The 24033-nt window shown below is 35.7% G+C and overlaps 1 protein-coding gene across 2 annotated transcripts in view; it reads right to left on the bottom strand.

Moving 5' to 3' along the window:
- Window positions 1-10677: 10677 nt before the first annotated feature.
- LOC101249710 (electron transfer flavoprotein-ubiquinone oxidoreductase, mitochondrial) overlaps window positions 10678-24033 on the bottom strand; it is a 30050-nt gene continuing 16694 nt past the window's right edge. For both annotated transcript variants that reach the window (XM_026028564.2, XM_004251966.4), the window contains exons 8-17: window positions 19919-20104; window positions 19691-19783; window positions 19214-19316; window positions 18011-18135; window positions 17669-17718; window positions 17496-17562; window positions 12102-12181; window positions 11409-11537; window positions 11259-11325; window positions 10678-10981 (exon numbers count right to left, since the gene is read on the bottom strand). In XM_026028564.2, the coding sequence (XP_025884349.2) occupies window positions 10898-10981; window positions 11259-11325; window positions 11409-11537; window positions 12102-12181; window positions 17496-17562; window positions 17669-17718; window positions 18011-18135; window positions 19214-19316; window positions 19691-19783; window positions 19919-20104 (984 nt within the window). In that variant the 3' untranslated portion in view covers window positions 10678-10897. The remainder of the gene's footprint in view (window positions 10982-11258; window positions 11326-11408; window positions 11538-12101; window positions 12182-17495; window positions 17563-17668; window positions 17719-18010; window positions 18136-19213; window positions 19317-19690; window positions 19784-19918; window positions 20105-24033) is intronic.

The following is a 24033-nucleotide window of genomic DNA, read 5'->3' as shown; positions in this document are numbered from 1 at the left end:
AACTATCCAACTCATGATTTGGAATTGGCCGCGGTAGTGTTTGCATTAAAGCAATGGAGACACTATTTATATGGGGTTAAGTGTGAGGTCTATACGGATCATCGTAGCCTACAGTATGTCTTTACTCAGAAAGATTTGAACTTGAGACAGAGGAGATGGATGGAACTACTGAAGGACTACGACATCACTATTTTGTATCATCCGGGGAAGGCGAATGTTGTAGCGGATGCTTTAAGAAGAAAGGCGGGAAGCATGGGAAGTTTAGCTCACTTGCAAGCTTCTAGACGCCCGTTGGCTAGAGAGGTTCAGACTCTAGCTAATGACTTGATGAGATTAGAAGTAAATGAGAAGAGAGGATTGTTGGCTAGTGTGGAGTCAAGATCTTCTTTTCTTGACAAAATTAAGGGAAAACAGTTTGATGATGAGAAACTAAGGCGAATCCAAGATAAAGTATTGCGAGGAGAGGCTAAGGAAGCACAAATCGATGAGGAAGGTGTTTTGAGAATCAAGGGAAGGGTATGTGTGTCCCGTGTTGATTTGATCAACATATTCTGACAGAAGCTCATAGTTCAAGGTATTCTATACATCCGGGTGCAACCAAGATGTATCGTGACCTAAAACAACACTTTTGGTGGAGTAAAATGAAGCGTGATATTGTTGACTTTATTGCCAAGTGTCCAAACTGTCAACAAGTAAAGTATGGACACCAAAGGCCCGGAGGAACACTTCAGAGAATGCCCATTCCGGAATGGAAGTGGGAGAGAATTGCAATGGACTTTGTGGTTGGTCTTCCAAGGACAATGGGTAAGTATGACTCCATTTGGGTGATTGTTGATAGGTTAACTAAATCTGCTCATTTCATTCCGGTAAAGGTGACTTACAATGCAGAGAAGTTAGTCAAGATCTATATCTCAAAAATCGTTCGATTGCATGGGGTTCCACTATCCATCATATCAGATAGAGGTACGCAGTTTACTTCTATGTTTTGGAAAACATTGCATGCGGAATTGGGTACTAAGTTGGACCTTAGTACTGCGTTCCATCCTCAAACCGATGGTCAGTCTGAAAGGACGATTCAAGTGTTGGAGGATATGCTTCGTGCATGTGTGATAGAGTTTGGTGGCCATTGGGATAGCTTCCTACCCTTAGCGGAGTTTTCATACAATAATATCTATCACTCAAGTATTGATATGGCCCCATTTGAAGCATTGTATGGGAGGAGATGTAGGTCTCCCATTGGTTGGTTTGATGCATTCGAGGTTAGACCTTGGGGTACTGACCTTTTAAGGGATTCGATAGAGAAAGTGAAGTCTATTCAAGAAAAGCTTCTAGCGGCGCAAAGTAGACAAAAAGAATATGCAGATCGAAAGGTTAGAGACTTAGAGTTCATGGAAGGTGAACAAGTCTTGTTGAAAGTTTCACCAATGAAAGGGGTGATGCGATTTGGTAAGCGAGGTAAACTTAGCCCAAGGTATATTGGTCCATTTGAAGTACTTAAGCGAGTAGGGGAGGTGGCTTATGAGTTAGCCTTGCCTCCAGGGCTGTCCGGAGTGCATCCGGTATTCCATGTGTCTATGTTGAAAAGATATCATGGGGATGGAAATTACATTATCCGTTGGGATTCAGTTTTGCTTGATGAGAATTTGTCTTATGAGGAGGAGCCTGTTGCTATTTTAGATAGAGAAGTTCGCAAGTTAAGGTCAAGAGAGATTGCATCCATCAAGGTGCAATGGAAGAATCGACCGGTTGAAGAAGCCACTTGGGAGAAGGAGGCGGATATGCGAGAAAAATACCCATATCTGTTTACAGATTCAGGTACTCCTTTTCGCCCTTGTTTACCTTCTTGTGATCATTCGGGGACGAACGATGGGTAAATTGGTATCTAATGTAACGACCTGTTTAGTCGTTTTGAGCAGCAGATTTTATTTCTGGAAAAACAAGCTAAGACGACGGAACCCATGACGGAACGTCATGGGCACGACGGACCGTCGAGGGTGTCTCGTCCCAAAACACTTAGAAATTCTGAAATTTGGGTGCTGAAATCGACTCTCTGAACTTTGTAACGAAATGGCAGGACGGACCGTCACAGGTGTGACGGACCGTCACAGACCCTTGGTGGAAATTTGGGTCTCTGAACTTTGCGACGACCTGCAGGACGGACCGTCGCAGGCACGACGGCCCGTCACAGGTTGCGCAATCCCAGTCTGGGTCGGATTTCTTGATACGTTTTAAGGGACGTTTTTGACTATTCTTGCCTTAATTATAAAGTTAGTGGGTTAATGTTAATAAGTCTAATTACTTGGGGGTTAAAAGAGGTAACCTTAAGTTAATTAGTGGGGAATTATTGCCATCTTTTATTCTTAATTATATACTAATTAGGGTAAAAGAAAGAGGTTTGAATAAAGAAAATAGAAAGAACAAGAGAAAGAGAGAGAAAGTTGAACGAGAGAGAGGATCGAACGAGAGAAAAAACACAAAGCTTGGGAAATTGCTTGCTTGATCACGAATCTTCGAAGGAGGTAGGTTATGGTTTTCATGCTTTCATAGTAAACTCTTAATAGAGAATGATATGTATTGGTAGTATTGTAAACCCTGCTATGTGCTTAATTGTATGCATGCATGAACGTGATTATATAATTGTGATTATATTAAGCATGATGAAGTTATTGAATCCCAAATCTTGATAAAAACCTAATCTCTTTTTAATGATGATGCCTTGGTAAGGGAGAAGGCTTGATGAACTAAAGTAATGAGATTGATGATGCCTTGGTAAGAAAGAAGGCTTGATGAATTGATGGAAGGAGATTTAGGGGATCGGGTGTCACGAATCGACACGTAGAATTAGGGGATCGGGTGTCACGAACCGACACGTAGATTTAGGGGATCGGGTGTCACGAACCGACATGTAGAATTAGGGGATCGGGTGTCACGAACCGACACGTAGAATTAGGGGATCGGGTGTCACGAACCGACACGTAGATTTAGGGGATCGGGTGTCACGAACCGACACGTAGATTTAGGGGATCGGAGTGTCACGTACCGACACAAGAGGATTAATGAATATGAGGGATCGGAGTGTCACGTACCGACACAAGAGGATTAATGAATATGAGGGAGCGTAGTGTCACGTACCGACACAAGAGAAATAAAGATAATGAATCTTGAAAGATGTTAATATACTCAATCTAATGAACATGATTCCCAAATGAGTATGGTATCGAGGCTTGAGTCCTCATGTGTGAACTTGACGGTAACTGTTAATAATATAGTATTTGTTGTTGCTACATGTTGAGTATCATAGTTGACTTTATGATATTACTTGGTATATATTGATTTCTATTTTGAGTTGGCCGATGATATCTACTCAGTACCCGTGTTTTGTACTGACCCCTACTTTTATGTTCTTTTCTTGTTTATTTGTGGAGTGCAGCAAACGTGCCATCGTCTTCAACTCAACAGTAATTCAAGCCAGTCTTACTACATCGGAAATTCAGGGTGAGCTAATGCTTCTAGCTTGGACTGGATCTTCTTCTTCAAGTCTTGATGCCTTGAACTTCCGGCATGGACTAGCTTCTTATGTATTTTTAGCTTTTAGAATACTCTTAGTCTAGTCGTTTGATCGTAGATGTTCTTGTGATGATGACTTCCAGATTTTGGGGAATAATAGATGTTGAATTTTAGAAGTTAATGAATTGGTCTTTAGTTAATGAGTTTAAGTCTTCCGCATTACTTTCTGTTGATATTATATTGAAATGTTAAGGTTAGATTGGTTGGTTCGCTCACATAGGAGGGTAAGTGTGGGTGCCAGTCGCAACCCGGTTTGGGTCGTGACACATTGATGGTTTTTCAGATTCTGTTCGATATTGCATATTTGGTGTATTCATTAGATCATGACAATTATTGTATATGTTTGATGTGGACTATAAGTTACATTATGGTATAAATTTGTATTTATTTGATGTGTTTCTAAGTTACACTATGACATACTTTTTTTAATTTATGTGCTTGTCAAGTTATGTGTTTATCTTTTTACAAAACTCATATGTTATTTTGATTCTAATTGGTGTATTATTTTGAATTGGGAAAATGCACAAGTACCCCTCAACCTATGCCTGAAATTTCAGAGACACACTTATACTGAACTAAGATTCTATTACCCCCCTGAACTTATTTTATAAGTAATTTTCTACCCATTTTCGGCCTACGCAATACTAGCTTGAAAAAAAAAGTCAATCAACATTGGGCCCACAAGATAATGCCACGTAGGCTCAAAAGGGGTAGAAAATTATTAATAAAATAAGTTTAGGGGTGTAATAGGATCTTAGTATAGTATAAGTGTGTCTGTGAGATTTTGGGCATAGGTTGAGGGGGTACTTGTGCATTATCCCTTTTGAATTTAGTATTCTCCTTTATTTATCTATTTGAATTTTTATTTTCTCTTCTCTTAATGTACGTAGAGCTTACGGTATTTATATGCGTGCCTATGTCGAGTGATTGTCTTATGGACAAAAAAAGTTCAAGTTCTGCCAGCAACTTTGATTTAATCTTTTTGAGGTCAAGATATGCTACATTTCTTTGAAAGTATGGCCAACATAATAATAATGTCAGGGCCACTAGTGATAGTGAAGCACCCCCAAGACATAACATGCCTCAGACAGTTCGTGATGATAGTGAAACAATTGAAATACAATAGTTTATAGTATGATTAATCTTTTCTTATTCTAAAATATTGTCTATTATACATTAAATTTTTTATAGCAGTTTATTCTGCAAAGTCATCATTTTGATCTTATGAAGTGTTATTATCATTAAAAAGTTTTGATACATATTATTGTATTGCATTGATTGCATATGTTGTATCTCTCAATAGAAAATTTAAATACAAATGGTTATGCTTTCAAATAAACTAAGATAAGTCGAATTTATTAGCCATTTTTTAAATACAAATAAAATTTGTGTTGCCACGATTTTTCATATACAATCTTAATTAATATTTAAAGTCACAATGAATGTATTCATTAATGTTCATTCAATCTCTATTTATCATAGTTGTTTCTCAACATTTTGTTTTATATTTTAATTATCAGATATTAATTTACTTTCTGTATTCGTTTTGAATATACTGAACTTGAACAATTTTGTATTTAGTTTTGATCATCTTGTATTTAGGCTTCGTAATGATATACTTTGTATTTATAAATTAAAGACTAATCAGATAAATATAGTTATATCTACTGTTACTCCAGAAAATAAAGTCAATTATTATAACGACCCCCTTTTTTGAATTTTACCCATTTATCTAAATTTAATTATTTTAGTAGTTTTTATAAGTAATTTATGAGTTTTAGAAATGAGTGCTATAAATTTTAAAATAAATTAAGAGTTAATTAAGTTTTATAAAAATAATAAAAGGAAAATAAATATACTTAATATTAAGAAAAATATAATAATAATAATAATAATAATAATAATAATAATAATAATAACAACAACAACTATTAGAAAAAAAAACAAAGGGCTAAGCCCAATTGAAAAGGGAAAAAAAGGGGGTTAAAAGTTGTTGCTAACAACAGAAGCAGCAGTCACACATAAAATAAAAATAAAAAAAGATAAAAAAATTCTGGCAAAAACTACTTAGAGGCGGTAGCAAGTAAAAGGAAGTTGTTGTATTAGTATTTCACATTCATGCTGCCACTCTAATGGAGACTCTTGTAGCTTCAGGTAATTAATTTGAGTGTAAATATATTCCCAATAATATAATTTTTCTATTAGAATGAGGATGAACTAAAGTTGAGAACTTCTCATTATCACAATTGACTTTAATTATATCTTGCCTATTCAAATAAGTATGAATTGATATGTCTTTTATACTAAAATAATAATAATTTCATAATATTTCACCATTGTGTAATAAGGATAGAATGTGTATAATATTAACGATTACTGATTCTTGAATAGGTTGACATTAATCATTTAGTGCCTAACTTATTTTCATGTCTAGCTTCTGGTGACAAACCTTCCGTATAATTATCATAACAATTTTGATATATTGGTATGTTTCATTACATATTGGGCGAATTGTATTATATACATACTATTACATTTATGAGTTTGGAGAAAATAAAACATAACTCTAAACTTGAAATTTAAAAATATGAGAGTTGCTATATTAATTGATATCAAAATTAGGAACTTGATTAGGAATTTGGGTGAGTTTTTGGATCTAAACTAGACACATAGTGATATGAATGTTGTTAGTCCAACATCTTATTGTGATTGTTATGTGAATAGATTGCACTTATTTGGGAGTTCAATGAAAGTGGAAGGCACAAGTTTCAGAGTGAATTCTTGATTATTTGAGGCAAGTAGATTTCTAAACTCTTGTTAAGTGTATGAAATGCGTGTACTTCCTTGTGGTATATATTTGGGAGTAACGGGATTGGTGATGGGTTAACTTGTCCACATTGATTAATTCTAATGATGAAAAAAATGGGGATAACAAAAGGCAATGTGATTAATTGTTTATGTGTGTTGTGTTGAGAAAGGGTTGAAGGCTTGTTGAATCATTGTTGATGTAACTTCATGTTTGTGTGGTTGTGAATTGTGCGATGTTATGAAAATGGTCATCTCCTCATTATTTGTGTGAACTTTTCATTTGCATTATTCTGAGGCATTGGTTGTGACAAGTGTTATGTGCATTGAGAAAGAAAGGGTACTTAAGAGAATGTACAATTTCGAAGGACGTATCGCGCGCCGCGATGGATACTATATTTCGAGGGATGTATCACGCGCCGCGATGGTTACTAATATCGAGGATCGTGTCGTGCGCCGCGACAGATGCATGGACAGATATGTCCCCCATGGGTCCCGGACTGAGAGACAGCTGGTGTGTATCATTAGGTCAGGCATGCATCATTATACTTGACATTGTATTCCATTGCATTGCACATATTTATCATTAGTGAACTTGATATCGTGTTTTGCTGATCTTCTGATTACCTTTCTGTGGAACTTGTGATTGATCAATATTGAGCTTGTTATTGCGGATATGTAATTTGTTGAAGTGTTGTTGTTGAGGATATTTAATTTGTCTAAGTGTTGTTGTTGAGCTACGTGCTATGTAAACTGTGAGTTATTAGGTTGGGTTGATTTTTAATGCAGGTTGTAGTTGTGGAGGTTCGGTTGGGGGTGGTAGGAGTACCCGTATTTCATCCCCTTAGCTTGTGTTTAGAGGTTTACTTGCTGAGTACCGTGTGGTTTAGTACTCACCCCTTGCTTCTACAATTTTTTGTAGGTTATGAGCCTGGATATTTGTTTTACTTGTCATTCTCTTCTTTTCCGAGGCTTCTTGGAGATTTGTCAGGTAGCTGTTTCCGTCGCAGCAGACTTTCTTCTCTTTAATTATGATCTTGTTCTATTCTAGAAACAAGTTCATTTGAGATTTGAGTTTTTCTTTTGAATCAATTGTAATACTTTAGAGGCTTGTACACGTGACTACCAGGTTTTGGGGGTTTTATTAAGTTACTTATATTTTATTTTCGCACTTTATTGTAATGATTGAGTTTTAGGCTGACTTGTCTTGGTGGGATAAGACGAGTGCCATCACGCCCATTTTTGGATCGTTACAATTATACAAGAACAATTTGAAGTAATATATTGAAATAAATACATAATAAATGAAAAATATAAACTGACATCTGAATACATTTCAAAATATAATATTTATTTAAAATGATCAAAAACCAATTACATAAAATTAAGGCAAACAAAATTATCCAACACTTTTTTTAAAAAATATAAACATATCTAGCTATTCAATGCATGGTCCATTCTTGCATGACCGTCTATCATGCCTCTTACATTCACTGGTACTACAAGAGTTCTGTTCTTCTTTTCATATGGTTGATTAGTACAATTTAACAGATACTACATTCATTGATTATATCCTTTTTGATAAAGGATACAATGTAGTTCAATAAACTGAAAACAAATAACCAAATAAAAATGAAAATACAATACAATATCGTAAAAAATTGTAGTTGCTCCAATTTATTTTTCATATGGATACAATTTGATTCAAAAACTAAAAACAAACAACCAAAGAAAAAATCATGTCTCAAACAACCCATTGTTAATTTCGTATTCAACAAGCAAAAAAATTCTACGAGTCCACTAGGAATACAATGTAGTTCAAAAAACAGAAAACTAATAACTAAACAAAAAAAGGGATAATGCACAAGTACCCCTTCAACCTATACCCAAAATATCATAGATGCACTTATAATATACTAAGGTCCTATTACCTCCCCTAACTTATTTTATTACTCCCTCCGTTTAAAAAAGAATGTCTCTATTTCCTTTTTAGTCTGTTTAAAAAAGAATGATCCATTTCGTTTTTTGGCAACACTTTAACTTTAATTTTCCACGTGGCATGTTTAAGACCACAAAATTAAAGGACATTTTGGTACATTTGACATAATTTTAATTTAGAACCACAAGATTAAAAAGTCTTCTTTCTTTTCTTAAACTCCGTTTCAAGTTAAACTGGGTCATCCTTTTTTAAACGGAGGGAGTAATAATTTTCTACTCTTTTTTTTACCTACGTGGCACTATCTTGTGGGTCCAACGCCGGTTGACTTTTTTTTCAAGCTAGTGCCATATAGGCCGAAAAGGGCTAGAAAATTACTTATAAAATAAGTTAAGTGGCGTAATAGGATCTTATTATAGTATAAGTGTGTCTCTGAAATTTCAGGCATAGGTTGAGGGGATACTTGTACATTTCCCCCCAAAAAAATAAATATACATTACAAATTGTCGTAGTATATTTTACTTCCTCCAATTTGAATTCCGTGGGGATATTTTTTTTTCTTCAAAAAAGTAAAAACAAAAATCAATAAAAAAAAGTTTGTCTTCTTATGATCCATTATTATTTTCGTATTTAACAAACAAAAAAATTTGAGAAATTCCGCAACACTAGTTATTCATACCTTGTTCATGATACATACAATTTAAAACGAAAATATATACGATTTACAATTATGTAAAAAGATTCATATCAAATTATAATCAATTACAAACACATTAATGATGAAGCATTTAACTAATACATGTTGTAATTTACATTCCACCAATTTTATTGAAATTTCTTCTCAGAACTTGCTTGTCAATGAACTTTTTATCCCATTTTGTCCAGATAATTTTTTACCAAACAGAAAAAATAGATTTTGTTTTCAGTTGAGGTGTGAATGTCGATAATGAGAAAATTTTGTTTTGTAAAGGATTAGACTTTTAAGCGTTTGTTCCTTTTAAAAATAATTCTCTCCCCTAAATTTCTCCAATCTGTTATATAAAAATTATATCTTTCAAATTAATACAAATAATAAAAAAATAAATAAGATACATAACAAATTTAAAAATTAACATTTTTATTAAATGTTGAAAGTGTTGCTAATGAATCCTCTTAAATCTTAAAATATTGACATTTTGAAAAATATTCCATTAGAATATTTGTTCACTTTTTTCACTCTTTTAAATTTATATGTTCATTTGATTCCCAAAAATATCAAATAGTAATATTTTTTGGAAGCAAAAGGATAAATTATAAAATCAAAAAGATGATTGATTAAAGGATAAATGATAAGAAGTTATAATTATCTTTTTTTACATTATTAATGTTTGTTACTACGTAATCTTGTATGTAAGATAATATAATGTTTAGTTTTAGTATATTATCTTGACCAATGAGTGATTTCTAAAGATAATAGACTGAGCACCGATATGGGGTAGAATTCGGACACCTCATATTCCCCATATACTACGTAACCAACGTGTTAGAGAATAATACCGACATTCGAACAACTCTTCACTGCCTTTGAGAAGGCCTATTATATAGATCCACGAGTGTGTTCTCTACCTCAACAAGGTATAGGACAATTCTGGCAATGTCAACGAGATTCATCATCACGTAACTCATAAAAAAATTATCGATAAAAGAATCTCCCAGATAGAGTAAAGAGTATTTCATGATCATATTTATATATGTACAGCTCATTGAGTTATCATATTATTTGTAAAGCTTTTAAATGATTTTATATCATATTATTTGTAAAGCTTTTAAATGATTTTATCTCTACTTATGCTTTACATTCAATTGAGTATCTTGCTTCAGTCAAGTTATTTATTTTTCTCAACCTACACTATATACTCGTACATTCAATATACTAATGTCATTCAACATGCATCCCTTCATAATACAAATACAAATGTCCAGGATCACCGTTAGATATTCCATTGAAATCACTTTGCACTTTTTACTAATTGCATTTCAAAGGATCCACTTCTGTCTTTCAGTTTAGTTGTTTTGAAGTGTCGTGGATCTTGTTTCAATATCCATGTTGAACTATAAGTACTTCATAGATTAGTGTTGTGTTTCTTTCAATATTTCCTTTGAATTATATTGACAAACTATTATTGTTTTCAAAGTATTTTTTTAGACAATTTTGAAATACTATTTTGATATAGTTTGAGCTTTGCAAGTTCCAAGACTTAAATTTAAATTATGTCTTAAAGCTTAAATCTGTTTAAGTTAATCTTCCGTTGAGTAGTCAGCCAGGTCAAAAGTTTGCTAGATGAACAACAATGATTATCAAGTGTCAGCCTCAGGGTAAGCTCGAAGCGTGACATAAAAACATGAGTACATTTATTGTAAACTAATTATTTTAATGAATAACACTGAACCTATCCCTTTTTAACTTCCTCATTCATGAATATATTTACAATCAAGCAACGTTTAGGATCCAAGAAGAAGTATGAGTGCAAAGAGCTGCATTTTAAAAATTTACAGTTCACAGGGTTGGGGAGAATTCATTTTTAGCAGTTCATGAGGGCTGAAGGTCATCTACATGATTGTGTAACCAGGGCCGCCTCCACCTTCCGGAACTGTCCATTCGAAATTCTGTTTCGGATCTTTAATACTGCAGGCCTGAATGAAACACAAGTTTTTACTGTTATCTGGATGTCAATATGAAACATTATCAAGTTGCATATGAACATAAATTAAGCAAGTGAACGATAGACTCGTTGAATTGCCAAAGGATTATCAGCAAGACCCATGGCAGCTTGCCGGATGAACAATATCTTTTATGGATTATTGCAGCTTAGACAAGTCTACACAGGTATCTGACCCAATTTTGTAGCTGGCTTTGGGTTGTAACAGCTTTAACTCAAGATTTTGAACCAGGGACACAAGACAGAATTACCTTGCAGTGCAAGCAGTTCTGAGCATTGATCTGCAACTTTAAGTCACCAGTCTCATCCGGGATGTACCTATCATTTTGAAGAGGAAAATTGAACAAATACGTAGCACATGAGAAGGAAATGAAAAATTATTTTCCAGATGAGAATATTACTCATAAACTCGTGCAGGACAATATCGTGCCTCAGGTCCAGCATATTTGGGCAAGTTGACATTTTCTGGAACAGTGGGATCTTTCAGATGAAGATGAGATGGTTGGTCATGATCATGATTTGTGTTGCTCCTACAGGAAGGGGGAAATTAGAAAGGAAAATCAGCAGTTCTGTTATAAAAGAAGATCTGACCACTCGAGGTGGGGTTAAAAAGTAAAGATCTTTTAGTCCTTCCTCAACACAAAGGGTCTTAATTCACATATTTAAGTACTTTACATGGCACAGTGATGTGATATGTTCAACCGTGATGGCAACCTCTATTAAAAAGAAAACTTAACCAGGATTCACAGACCTTAGTCTAGAGTTCTTACATGATGAAAAAAACATAAACAAGAATTCAGTTGGATAAATAATTCCTGGTTAACTTGCAAGAAATTCATTGTTAATTTGAGAGATCACAATTACTGCTTTGACATTCCATTCAAAAAAGAATGTATGTGAAACTGTGCATCAGATAAGCACATTTAAATCGTATTGCATCGCCTTCGACCAAACTATTCAACTTTACTTGCCATATAAAATTTGTTTTCTTATAGGGGAAATATAGCCATAATATAACTTGAGGTAGAACAAACAAATTAATCACTTACAGACCAATTAAAGAATCAGAAGATGTTTGTGACTAGACCGTCTACCTGTACAGAGAGGTCGGTACATCAAAAGAAACAACACCATCTGGCTTTGGGTACTCAATCGGCGAGAACAATTGTGCTTCCTGCAAACAAAGGACCAAATTCATGTAATTACCATAGTTGATCTGTGAGCTAGCTAACTTCTCTAAAAAGAGCACTCTTAACCTCAGCTGTATATTGTGAATCGAATAAACACAGAAAAGTTGAGTCGGCTTGGTATGCAAGATCCTACGGTTTATGGTTCATTTGATAAATGAGAAACATAGTCTCTTTTAGTTTTAAAGAGAATAAACATCAGTATATTTTTGTTTCTCCAAAGATGTCAATCAATAAATCAACGTACTTTGATTTGTGACCAAAAGAAACCAGACCTGGGGATAACAAAATGTGGTATAATGATTACTCTCCTAATTTTAACCCTTCGAGGTGGCCCAGTGGTTTAGGCTTGGGATTTCCATGTTGGAGGTCTCAAGTTCGAAACCCCTTGACAGCGAAAGCAAGGGATTTGCCTCTGGGTCGAGCTCGTCGCATCAGGTTTGCCTTGTGCGGGTTACCTCTCCTATGTGATTTGCGAGCTATTGCATGGGGGGGGGGGGGGGGGGGGGGAGTTTTACCCTGTGCGCACCCAAAGGGTAGCGGCTACGGGTTTCCCTTGTCATTAAAAAAAAAAGAAAATGATTACTCTCCTAATTTTCCTTTTTTCATCTAAATAACCAAAAAATTCCTGTGTTGTAACAGGAAAGTGAGTTAATATGCCAATTCCCCTTAGCTAATGAGTCCTCTCTGTAGCACTGACCAATATGCTTCGGTTTCTATCATCACCATGAACATTCATAGGCCAGTGCCATTCAATTTCATATATCATAGAGATCAACATGTCAATGAGAGAGCACTTCTTCCACAATAAGAAAATAAAAGTGAGCAACACCTCTAAGCTACATTGGTGATCCAGTGACTTCAAAAGAAATGAATCACTATAGCGTTTCCCAAAAGAAAAGGAAAATAATATCTGAATTTCATATTGCTGATGAGCAATGATAAAAGTCCTTCAGGGTAATGCCTGAAGCGATGCATAATCTGCTGGAAAGCTAAAATAAGTACAATTAAGGGAGCATGCCAGCATGGTCTGAATTACAGCATCCAATCTGGAGACATTCTGAAAGAATGCAGCATGAGGGCTCTTTAAGGGGAAAATAAAATTGAGATTGAACTGAATGTTATCATGCTTTTGTTAAATTTCTTCAAACTCACATGACATACCAACTTGTATAGATAAGTTTTTTTAATGTTTGTGAAGGATAACCATTTTTAGATGTCCTTCCTAGTCCACAACCAGAGCAAACATTGACAATTATGGTATATTTAGATGCTCTAGATATGAGAATATTCCCCAATCCCTTTAATTAAGTAGTTAGGATAATTTATTAGTTTCTTTCCTTATTTACATTATCTGTAACAACTATTTAAGTCCATCAACTTGAGGGAATAATAAACAATTTAATTCCCCATATCTCTTCTTTTTCTTCTTCTAATTTCTCATGGTATCAGAGACACAAGGCTTTTATTTTCAGCCCCCTCTCTCTGGATGTTATCTGCAGTAAAAAAAAAGAAAAAAGATCGCAGGGATGATCAATAGTTGTTAAATCAATCATATCAGATTCACTTCATTTTCACCTCTCTCATTCTTCTCTCATTCTCCAAAGTCTGTCTAATTTCTTTCTTTTTTACATTTGGTTGTCTACTTTGTTTCTCCATATCTGTTGAAGACACTTACTTTCTTACTTCATCAGCACTACTTTTTGTGACAAATAAAAATGCCTCATAACCAAACTGATAATCATATTACTCCAAATCAGATTGTTAAGTCAATTGTTTCTTCTATCCCATCACTGGTAATCACTAGGGTAAAGTTAGATGGTAGTGGTAACTACACCTCATGGGCAGCCTCTGTAGAATTGTGGTTTATAGGTCAAGGATTTGAAAATCACTTGCTCAAAAAAAGTATTAATATTGGAGCAACTGATAGACCTGCTTAGGTTAAAATTGATATACAATTGTGTATTCTTCTGTGGAATTCACTTGATCCTAAGTTGTTAAATTTGTTTCAGTCTTGTAAAACTTGTTGCGAAGTGCGGAACAAAGCCAAAACTTTGTATACAAATGATATACAACTCATTTTCGACAAAAATGGAGTTGCTGAGCGGAAGAACAGACATCTAATTGAATAGCTCAAACATCGTTCATTCACAATCATGTCCCTCTATGTTTTTGGGGTGATGTTGCTGCTTGCTAATTAATTAATCACATGCCTTCATCTGTATTGCAGTATCAAAGTCCATTACCGGGACCAAAATTTGTTTTCTCTTCCTCCACGTGTGTCTGGTTCCAATTGTTATGTTCATAACCTTACCCCCAGAAAAGGTAAACCGTAAACTTCAACACAAGGCTTTTATAAAAAGGTTGTAAATGCTTTGATCCCTCTACAATAAGTACTTGATCACTGTAGATGTTACTTTTTTGGTGACTTCTCCATATTCTTCTCCTAATACGAAAGATCAGAAGACCATAGCAGTCCTTCCCATTCCAACCCCAGCTCCACCTCCAACTCTTAAGGTCTATTGCCGACGACCTCAACCTCCTGCTGGACTTGCTAATCCAGTTGGTATTTCTAACTCTGATACAGGTGCACATAGCAATCCTGGTGACTCATTACCTGCTCCAACAATGTCTTCTGCTACAGTCGAGCACTTACCAATGATCTTCACATTGATCTTCGTGAAGGTACTAGAACCACTGCCAATCGAACTCTTGCTTATTCTTGTTCAAGTTATCGTAGTTGTCACCTTCATATCATGCCCTTACTAGCATATTATCAGTCAAAGTTTCTAAGATTGTGGCAGAAGCACTAGTTCATCCAGGTTGGCGTCAAACTATGATTAAGGAGATGACTGTTTTGCATGATAATCGTACTTGAGAGTTTGTTCCTTTACCTTAAAGCAAAACCACAGTTGATTGTCGTTCGGTATTCACAGTTAAGGTAGGTTTGGATGGAGCTATTGATCGTCTCAAAGCAAGACTAGTTGCTAAAGGATACACTCATATTTATGGCATCGATTATGGAGATACTTCTTCACCAGTTGCCAAGATGGCTTCTGTCTGTCTTCTTATCTCTATGGCAGCAATGAATCATTGGCCCCTTTTTCAACTGGACATCAAAAATGCATTCCTACATGGAGAGCTTGCTAAAGAGGTATATATGAAGCAACCAATAGGGTTTGTTACTCAGGGGGAGTCTAGACTAGTTTGTAAACTTTGTCGGTCCCTCTATGGTCTCAAGCAGTCTCCTAGAGCATGGTTTGGTCGTTTTCGAGTTGTGTTGTCCAACAATTTGGAATGATCCGAACAGAAGTTGATCCCTCTGTATCATATAGGCATTCATCTCATGGCAAACATATTTTTTTAATTGTTTATGTTGATGATATTGCTATCACAAGAGATGATTATGAAGGTATTGCTCAACTCAAACAACACCTCTCAAGTCATTTTCGACTAAGGATTTGGGCAAGTTTAAATACTTTCTGGGCATTGAAGTGGCACAATCAGGCCATGGTATTGCTATTATTCAAAGGAAATATGCCTTAGACATTCTGGAAGATGCTGGTATGTTGGATTGCAAACATGTGGCCAGTCCAGTGGATCCAAATACTAAGCTTATTCCAGGACAGGGGGAGACTCTTAAAGATCCTAGCAAATATCAGAGACTTGTTGACAAACTCAACTATCTCACGATCACGTGACCAGACATTTCATTTGTTGTTAGTATAGTTAGCCAGTTTTTGCAATCACCTTGTTATAGTCACTGGAATGCAGTTATTCGCATCCTGCAATATATCAAAAGCTATCCAGGACAAGGTTTATTGTATGAAGATAAGGGACACACCAACATAGTTGGATATTCTGATGCAGATTGGGCAGGATCTCCTTCTTACAGGCGGTCCACATTAGGTTATTGTGTTCTAATTGGAGGCAATCTAATATCTTAGAAAAGTAAAAAAGCAAGCTGTCATAGCTAGATAAAGTGCAGAAGCAGAGTATCGAGCCATGACACTAGCTACATGTGAGCTTATATGGTTGAGACAACTTCTCCCAAGAATTGAAGATGGGAGGAGTTGAACCGATGACATTGATTTGTGATAACCAAGCTGCCCTACATATCGATTCTAATGCAGTGTTCCATGAAAGAACGAAGCACATTGATATAGATTGTCACTTCATTGGAGAGAAGATTGAGACTGGATACATCAACACAAGTTTTGTCAACTCAATAGATCAACTGGCAGATATTTTCACAGAATCACTCCGAGGATCTAGAATTGACGATATATGTGGCAAACTAGGAGCTTATGACTTATATGCTCCAGCTTGAGGGGGAGTGTAAATTATGGTATATTTAGATGCTCTAGATATGAGAATATTCCTCAATCCCTTTAATTAAGTAGTTAGGATATTACATAATATTTTATTAGTTTCTTTCCTTATTTACATTATCTATAACAACTATTTAAGTCCATCAACTTGAGGGAATAATAAACAATTCAATTCCCCATATCTCTTTTTTTTCTTCTTCTAATTTCTCATTGTGAAATTAAGTTTTAGGCCTAACTCACACCTCAAAAGCTAGCTCAAAGGGAGGAGGAATGCCCAAGCCTTATAAGGAGTCCACCCATCTCATTAATGACCTTGTGTGACTTGTGTACTACTTGGTCTAGAACTCAGATAATTTGTGTTTATAGTAATCATAACCTTGTTTATGTGACCATGTTAACTTGTTATTGTTGTGTGCATTGATTGTATGCTTTACTCAAACTCACTTACTGGTGTCATCACATTCATTTTGGGAGAAGTAGCCAACCTCCCCAACCATGAGAGCCACAAAGATCAGGATTAGTGTTATGGTCTCTAGAGAAGGATCGATCATGTCCGAGATACATAAATTCAGCTCCTGAAAGGGAGGCTAAAACCTAGAGTTCAATGGAAGAGAGAACTCCGATCTCTTCAGCTCTTTAAAGGGAGACTGAAACCTTAGAGTTCAATCTAATCTCTTGCTTTTGTCTGAAATATGACTCAATGATACCATAAGGTTCAAATCCTAGCTCCACCTCTGTTTAAGTTTGTACTTTAATATAGAACCAGTTATTCAGTTATTGGTTGAATTATGCCATTTTGTCAGTTAATACACTGATTAGAATAATCACAGCGGAAAGAACCAAGGTTTGCTTGGCGGGTAGTGAGAGCCTGGTGCCAATAATGTCCACCAGAGCATTAAGGTGTGACGAAAATAAATCTGGCATTAGATAACATCCATGAACCTTTATGATTAAAAAAAAGGTGTCTTACCCTTGTTGCTTCATGATCAGGTTTCCCATGATTAAGAGTGACTGGAGATCTTCCCTTGAGTATGTAACTACCAAATATAAGCTTATCCATTAGTCATACAGCTTAAGAAACTGGTTTGGAAAAAAAAAGAGGGTTGAAAAAACTATTTGACTAAGCAAAAGGAAAAATCTTACTGCTCTACAGCACTTAAAGCCAAACCAGGATACAGCCCATATTCAAATGCCTGCAAAAGAGAAATTAACAAGGATAAAAGATAAAACCGAGAATATTAACGGGAATCCTGTAGCTAATCTAATTAAAAAATAATAGTTGCTTCAATCTATAAGAGGCAACCAAATGTTGGTCATCAGAGCCATTTGTGTCCCTATATAAGGAAGAGCATAGAGGTGCATCCTCTCCAGCAAATATTGTGCATTATGCTCCAAGATATGTCAATAATATCGAGAAGATGCAATGTCATGATTTATTAACCTACCAAATATGCTCCTAAAAGGTTTTCGAAACACAACACTCACAGGGCGATAGTTCCTTGCAGTATATAGTTCTTCCCATATCCATGAACTTCGTAAATTGTCCCAATAATTTTCCATCTTCAAGCCTTCTTGGAGCATGCTGAATGCAGATTCTGCCGCTAGCATTCCTGTCTCAGATTTTTTAAGTCAACAGGTGCATTATTCATTTTCTTGAGTATAAGCAGAATAAAAGTCAGAAAAGTCCCATGCTCATATTGTTGTATTCCCCTGTGTTACATTAAAGAGTCTTTAGATGCATCAGTAGCTATGGGGCCGTGAAGCCCTTTAGGCTAAAGCATGACTGACAAGTGACAATGTTGGAGAATCAAATACCCATTAACGTGTAGTCTGCAACCAAGCAAGAATTATCCGTTTAAAAGAATGACCTAAGCCTATTTGGACATGTATCTATGCACAGATACTAGATGAAATTGATTTTGGATATGTAGATATATAAAATTGATATTGGATACACAAATACATGAAATTGTGAAACTCAGATAAATTGTGAAATACAAATACATTATGAATATTTTCTATCAATTACATGCACCTGGGGTGTATCTTTGCTCCTAGATACATGTATATATGCACGAATACACTAGATACTTGATTCCCGATACACTAATGAAATTGATATCGGATACACTGGGTGAAATTGATATTGGATACACTGGATGAAATTGATTATGAATACACAGACACATGAAATTTTGAAACTGAGATACATTGTGAAACACAGATATAGAAGTAGACGGACGAGAGAGGCGAGATACGTTCTCTAGAAACAGTGTATCCAGAGGCAAATATAACGTATCTAGATGTAACTTGGACAAAATATGTAATTACTGAAACTATCAATGTGTTGAGTAATTGGCACCTATACTAGTGTGTTTTATGAAAGTTGCTTAAATGTTATCTATGTGAAACTTCGAATTTTGAGTCATACGAGACTAATAAGTTTTGTAATGCAAACTTAGGGTAATGTATTCCAACGATGATTTAACTACTGAATTTTTCAATACAATGTTCGTTATGAATTTTGCACTCGAATAGCTTAAGCTATCCATCTGCAGGGCAACAGTTTAAAATTAACTGAACACCGTGGAGTCTTCAATAAAGTAACTTCAACTTTCAATTAGTAAGATATGAAGCTATTATTTTGATTTTCCAGGTCAGACTAAGTACAAGAACAATAGGTAGTACCTGATTTCATAGCTGTATGAGTGCCCTTAATCTTCGGCACGTTTAAGAAGCCAGCTGAGCATCCCATAATTGCTCCACCAGGGAAAACTGGATATGGAATAGACTGGAATTTAACCAAATCATTTGTATTTGTATGACCAGGAATAAGTTTTAAAAAACATGCCTCGAGTATGTCAAAATAAGTATCAGAAGAGAGCTAAAGTTCATTCAATTTATCAGACGTGTTCTCATATTGAACTGATATTCACAAATTTCTTTACTGAAAGGCGAAATCTACTAAACATATTGAGTTTGTAAAAAAAAGCATGACTAATCCTTATAAGCCATATCACAGATGCATATTAATATTACTATATGGCAAAGTCCCTAACGCACCAGCTCTTTAGAAACACATTATTGAAGCTGAGGAAATGCTATGAATAAGACAAGCAAGATGTGAATCCATAAAATAATAAGGAAAAGTATTATCCATCACACCTGAAAACCTCCTTCATTTAAAGACCGAGCACCATATTGGAGAACATTTCCACCCTCAAGAAGTGGCCTAATAGCAGGATGACGTTTAAACCTCTGAGATTTAGGATATGTGGAGTAAGTAACTAGATGCTTAAAACAAAAGGAATCTTGAAATTTCTTATTCTTTGAGCAAGTACCAAAGAGAACAGTAAGAGAACTCTACACAAACAGTAGTATCCTCATATTTACCTGATATTCCTCGTATGGATTCAGGAAAGGGTTTTGATAATCTAGAGCAACCACAAGGCCAACAGCGACTTGTCTGTCCTTCATATGATACAAGAAGGAACCTCCATAGGTCTTCTGGTCCAGAGGCCAACCAAGTGTGTGAAGCACATGACCAGGCTGATGTTTGTCTGCATCAATCTCCCAGACCTGAAATACAAACAAGTTCAGGAATCCACTGAAGATGATATAAGATCATAATACATTTAAGTTTCAGGCGAAGAGTGATGTATATTTACTCCTCTTTATAAGTTTTTGAGAACCTAGATGAACAACCTATTTAGAATATAATGAAGTAAATAACCGTGTGCTACTCTCTACATGGTAAACCAAAGAATGTTCATGTTGCTCAAACTGAATACACTGACAATCCCACCAATCAATTCTCTTTGTTTCAGGTAGAATACAATGACTTTCTTCAGTGTCATGTGAGTAGCTGATTTCTTCATCAATAGCTTCCATTGCCCAAGTTAGTAATCCTGTTGCTTGTATCTCATAGTCCACCACACTTGGCCCTATGGTTATGAACTCAGGTGCTTCTAACCACATTGGTGGTAACAAATTTTTATTGCCTAATATTACTTACTCTCAGTCCCTTCTCACTATTACATTAGCTAATGGTTCTCACACCATGGAAGCCGGAGTCGGTCAAGACAATCTCTTACCTTCCTTGACTCTAAATAATGTCCTTTTTGTCCCTGACTGTCCCTTAGCCTCTTGTTAATAAGTCTTTTGGCTAAGGCTTTAACTGTTTCTTCTCATTTTTAGTGACTTCTTTGCCATACAGGGCAACAGTATGGGAAGGATGATCGGCGAAGGGCATGAGTCAAATGGACTTAATTATCTCAAATCTCACATATCCACTACAGTTTGTTCAATCTCAGCCTCCCCAGATTTAATCCACAGGCGATTGGGACACCGTATTTTATCCAAACTTCATAGTCCTAATAATCGTGCAACGTCTATTTTTCATTAAGTTCATCTTGATATTTGGGTCATAGTATACTCAGTGCTACATTGGGTTTTAAGTATTTTGTTACTTCCATTGGATAAGGCACAAGTACCACCGACTATGACTGGAATTCCTTAGACACAACTTAACTAAACTAAGGTCCTCCCCCCACCCAAAACTCATTTTTTTGTAATTTTATACACCTTTAATCTAACGTGGCACACTTCGTGACTCCATTTAGTTGAGGTGTGTGGGAGATGTTGGGATGCCACGTAATCCAGAGAGGTGCACAAAATTACAAAAAAAAAATGGGTTCGAAGGGGCAATAAGTCTTTAGTTTAGTTAAGGTGTATCTCTGGAATTTCGATTTAAGGAGGTACTTGTGCCTTATCCCTGCTTCCATTGATGATTACTCAAGGTGCACTTGGATGTTCTTAATGAAAGATTGTTTTGAATTATTTTTTCATATTTCAAACTTTTTGTGCTAAAATAAAAATCCAGTTTGGTGTTTCTATTCGCATTTTTCATAGTGATAATGCAAATGAATATTTATAATCTCAATTTAAAAATTATGTTTTCCCATGAAATTCTTCATCATACATCATGTCCTTACACTGCACAACAAAATGAGATTAAAAATAGAAAAAATAGGCATATTGTTGAGACTGCACACTCTTCACATGAAGCAAATGTTCCATCGCGATCTTGGGGGATGCAATGCTTACCTCTTGTTATCTGATTAACCTTATGCATTCCTCGCTATTCATAATCAGGTAACACACACTATTTTGTTTCCAAAGTCAACCTTATTCTCTCATCCAACATGAGTCTTTGGGAACACATGCTTTGTCCATATGCTCACTCTAGGAAAAGACAAAATTGGTCCCCATCCTCTTACATGTCATTCTCGGTTATTCAAGGGTATAGAAGGGATATTGATGCTTCTCAGCTGACCTCCAATAATACCTTATGTCAGCTGATGTTACTTTTCTTTGAAGGTCAGGCCTACTTTTACATCCTCTTCTGCTGAACAATTACACATTTATGAGGTTCTACCAGTTCTATCTTTTGGAGATCCTACCACAGTTTATCCTTTCAAATCATCTCCTATGACTCTACTATCCTTATATGCACCTCCACCACTATTAACCTATCATCTTCCTTTGCGCCAGATGATTCATGCCCTCTGCCAGAATCCTTGCCTGATTAGGACTTGTCGACACAGAGTCCTTCCATCGCCACTCGAAAAGGTAAGTGCTCTACTCATAACCCTCATCCTAGTTATACTTGTTTGAGTTAACATCGTTTGTCACCGGCCAATTCTGCCTTTGTATAATCACTATCATCTGTGTCTATTCCCAAGACTACAGGTGAAGCTCTTTCTCATCTAAACTGGCAACAAGCTATGATTGAAGAGATGTCTGCCTTACACTCTAGTGGTACTTGGGAGTTGTTTCCTCTACCTCGAGATAAATCTACACTTGGTTGTCGGTGGGTATTTTCTGTAAAAAGGTAGGCCTCAATGAACAGATTGATCGCCTAAAAGCTCTACTAGTGGCCAAGGGCTATACACAGATTTATGGTCTTGACTATGGTGATACTCTCTCTCCTGTGGCCAAGATTGCTTCAGTCTGTCTCTTTTTATCCATGGCTATGGTTCATCATTGGCCTCTCTACCAATTAGATATTAGAAATGCCTTTCTTCAAGGGCATCTCGAACATGAGGTATATATGGAGTACCACCTGCTTTTGCTGCTCAATAAGAGTCTAAGTAACATGGTGTTTAAGATGAATTTAAATTTTATAATTTTTCTCAATAACCCAGAAATGTGCTTGTGACCTGGCCTTTGGACCAATCACAGCCTTCTGAACCCAGTAGACAATGGGGCCGCCACTCTAGCCTTCTCCACTTAAATACTGGGTTCGCTTTGCATGGTGTGGGGTTTGAACTTGTGACTTAAGCCACAAATCCTCCACCTTTTGCCACTCGCGCTAGGCCTTAGGAGCTTTTAGATAGGTTGTTTGAATTGTTGAGAGATTTTAAGTTGTTTTGAACTTTCTTTTGAAACTAAAAAAAAAGAGTTTAAAACAACCTAAAATTTAAATTTTAGATTGTGTAGATTATATTTTTTTATGTTGGCTATTTAAAGCCCCTCAATGCTTATATCAATCATTTTTTTGCTGCCCCATTTTTGAAAAAACACAAACAGTAAATAAAGTGGTTAATTTGTTAGAAGAAAAAGTGATAACAAATGTATTAATCGACAGTATACCAAAGTCATGGTGTTCCTAGTTCCTGCTCTAGATGTCTGTCCACTAAAAGGAACTTATTTCTAAGAAGCTAATTGATCAATATAGGTACCAGGCCTAAGAAAAGGAGGGAAGTAATGCCTGCAGGGTAAAGGTTATTGTTAATTATGATATATTTGGATAGTGTACATATGGGAATTTTCAAATATAGTATTGATTAAATAATCTAGATATGAGAATATTCTCTGATCTCTTTAATTAGGCAATTAGGAGATTGTGTAATATTTTATTATCTTCTTTCCTCATTTACATTATTATCTCCTCTTCTTCTTTCTTCTTCTATTTCTGATGGTATCGGGAGCTATTCGGGTTTTTTGGCCCTCTTTCTGAATGTTCTTTAATTTCAGTAACAGAAACTGAAAAACATAGAGTGATTGATCAACTGATTGTTAAAACAACCATACCAGAAAATTGTCAAGTCTCATCTTTCTCTTTCTCCAATACTTCTTTTTGAGACAAAAAAAAAAGGAGGCTCATAATGGATGAACCATCTTAATCTATCACTTTAACTGGAGAAGACATAATGACCTTCTTCAGTACCAAATATTAAAGCAACAATCATCAATTGCTTGCACGTGAGTCACAGGGTTGTACCTACACTCCATCCCAAAACCACATGTTGCTTTCACTTCTGTTGTTTCTTCTGAATTGCTTCATAGTCAATTGGGTCATCCAAGTCTCCTGAATTGTAAAAGATGGTCCCCAGTTTATCTAGTTTATCTTTGTAAGAATGTGAGTCACGTCAACTTGGTAAGCACACTCGTTCCTCTTTCCCAAAAGTGTCAATAATAGGTCCACCTCTATGTTTGAAATCTTC

Source organism: Solanum lycopersicum, chromosome 12 (genome assembly GCF_036512215.1).
Source record: "Solanum lycopersicum chromosome 12, SLM_r2.1".
Taxonomy (NCBI): Eukaryota; Viridiplantae; Streptophyta; class Magnoliopsida; order Solanales; family Solanaceae; genus Solanum; species Solanum lycopersicum.
Note: the sequence above shows the minus strand (reverse complement) of the source record. Positions and strands in the feature narration are given on the sequence as shown.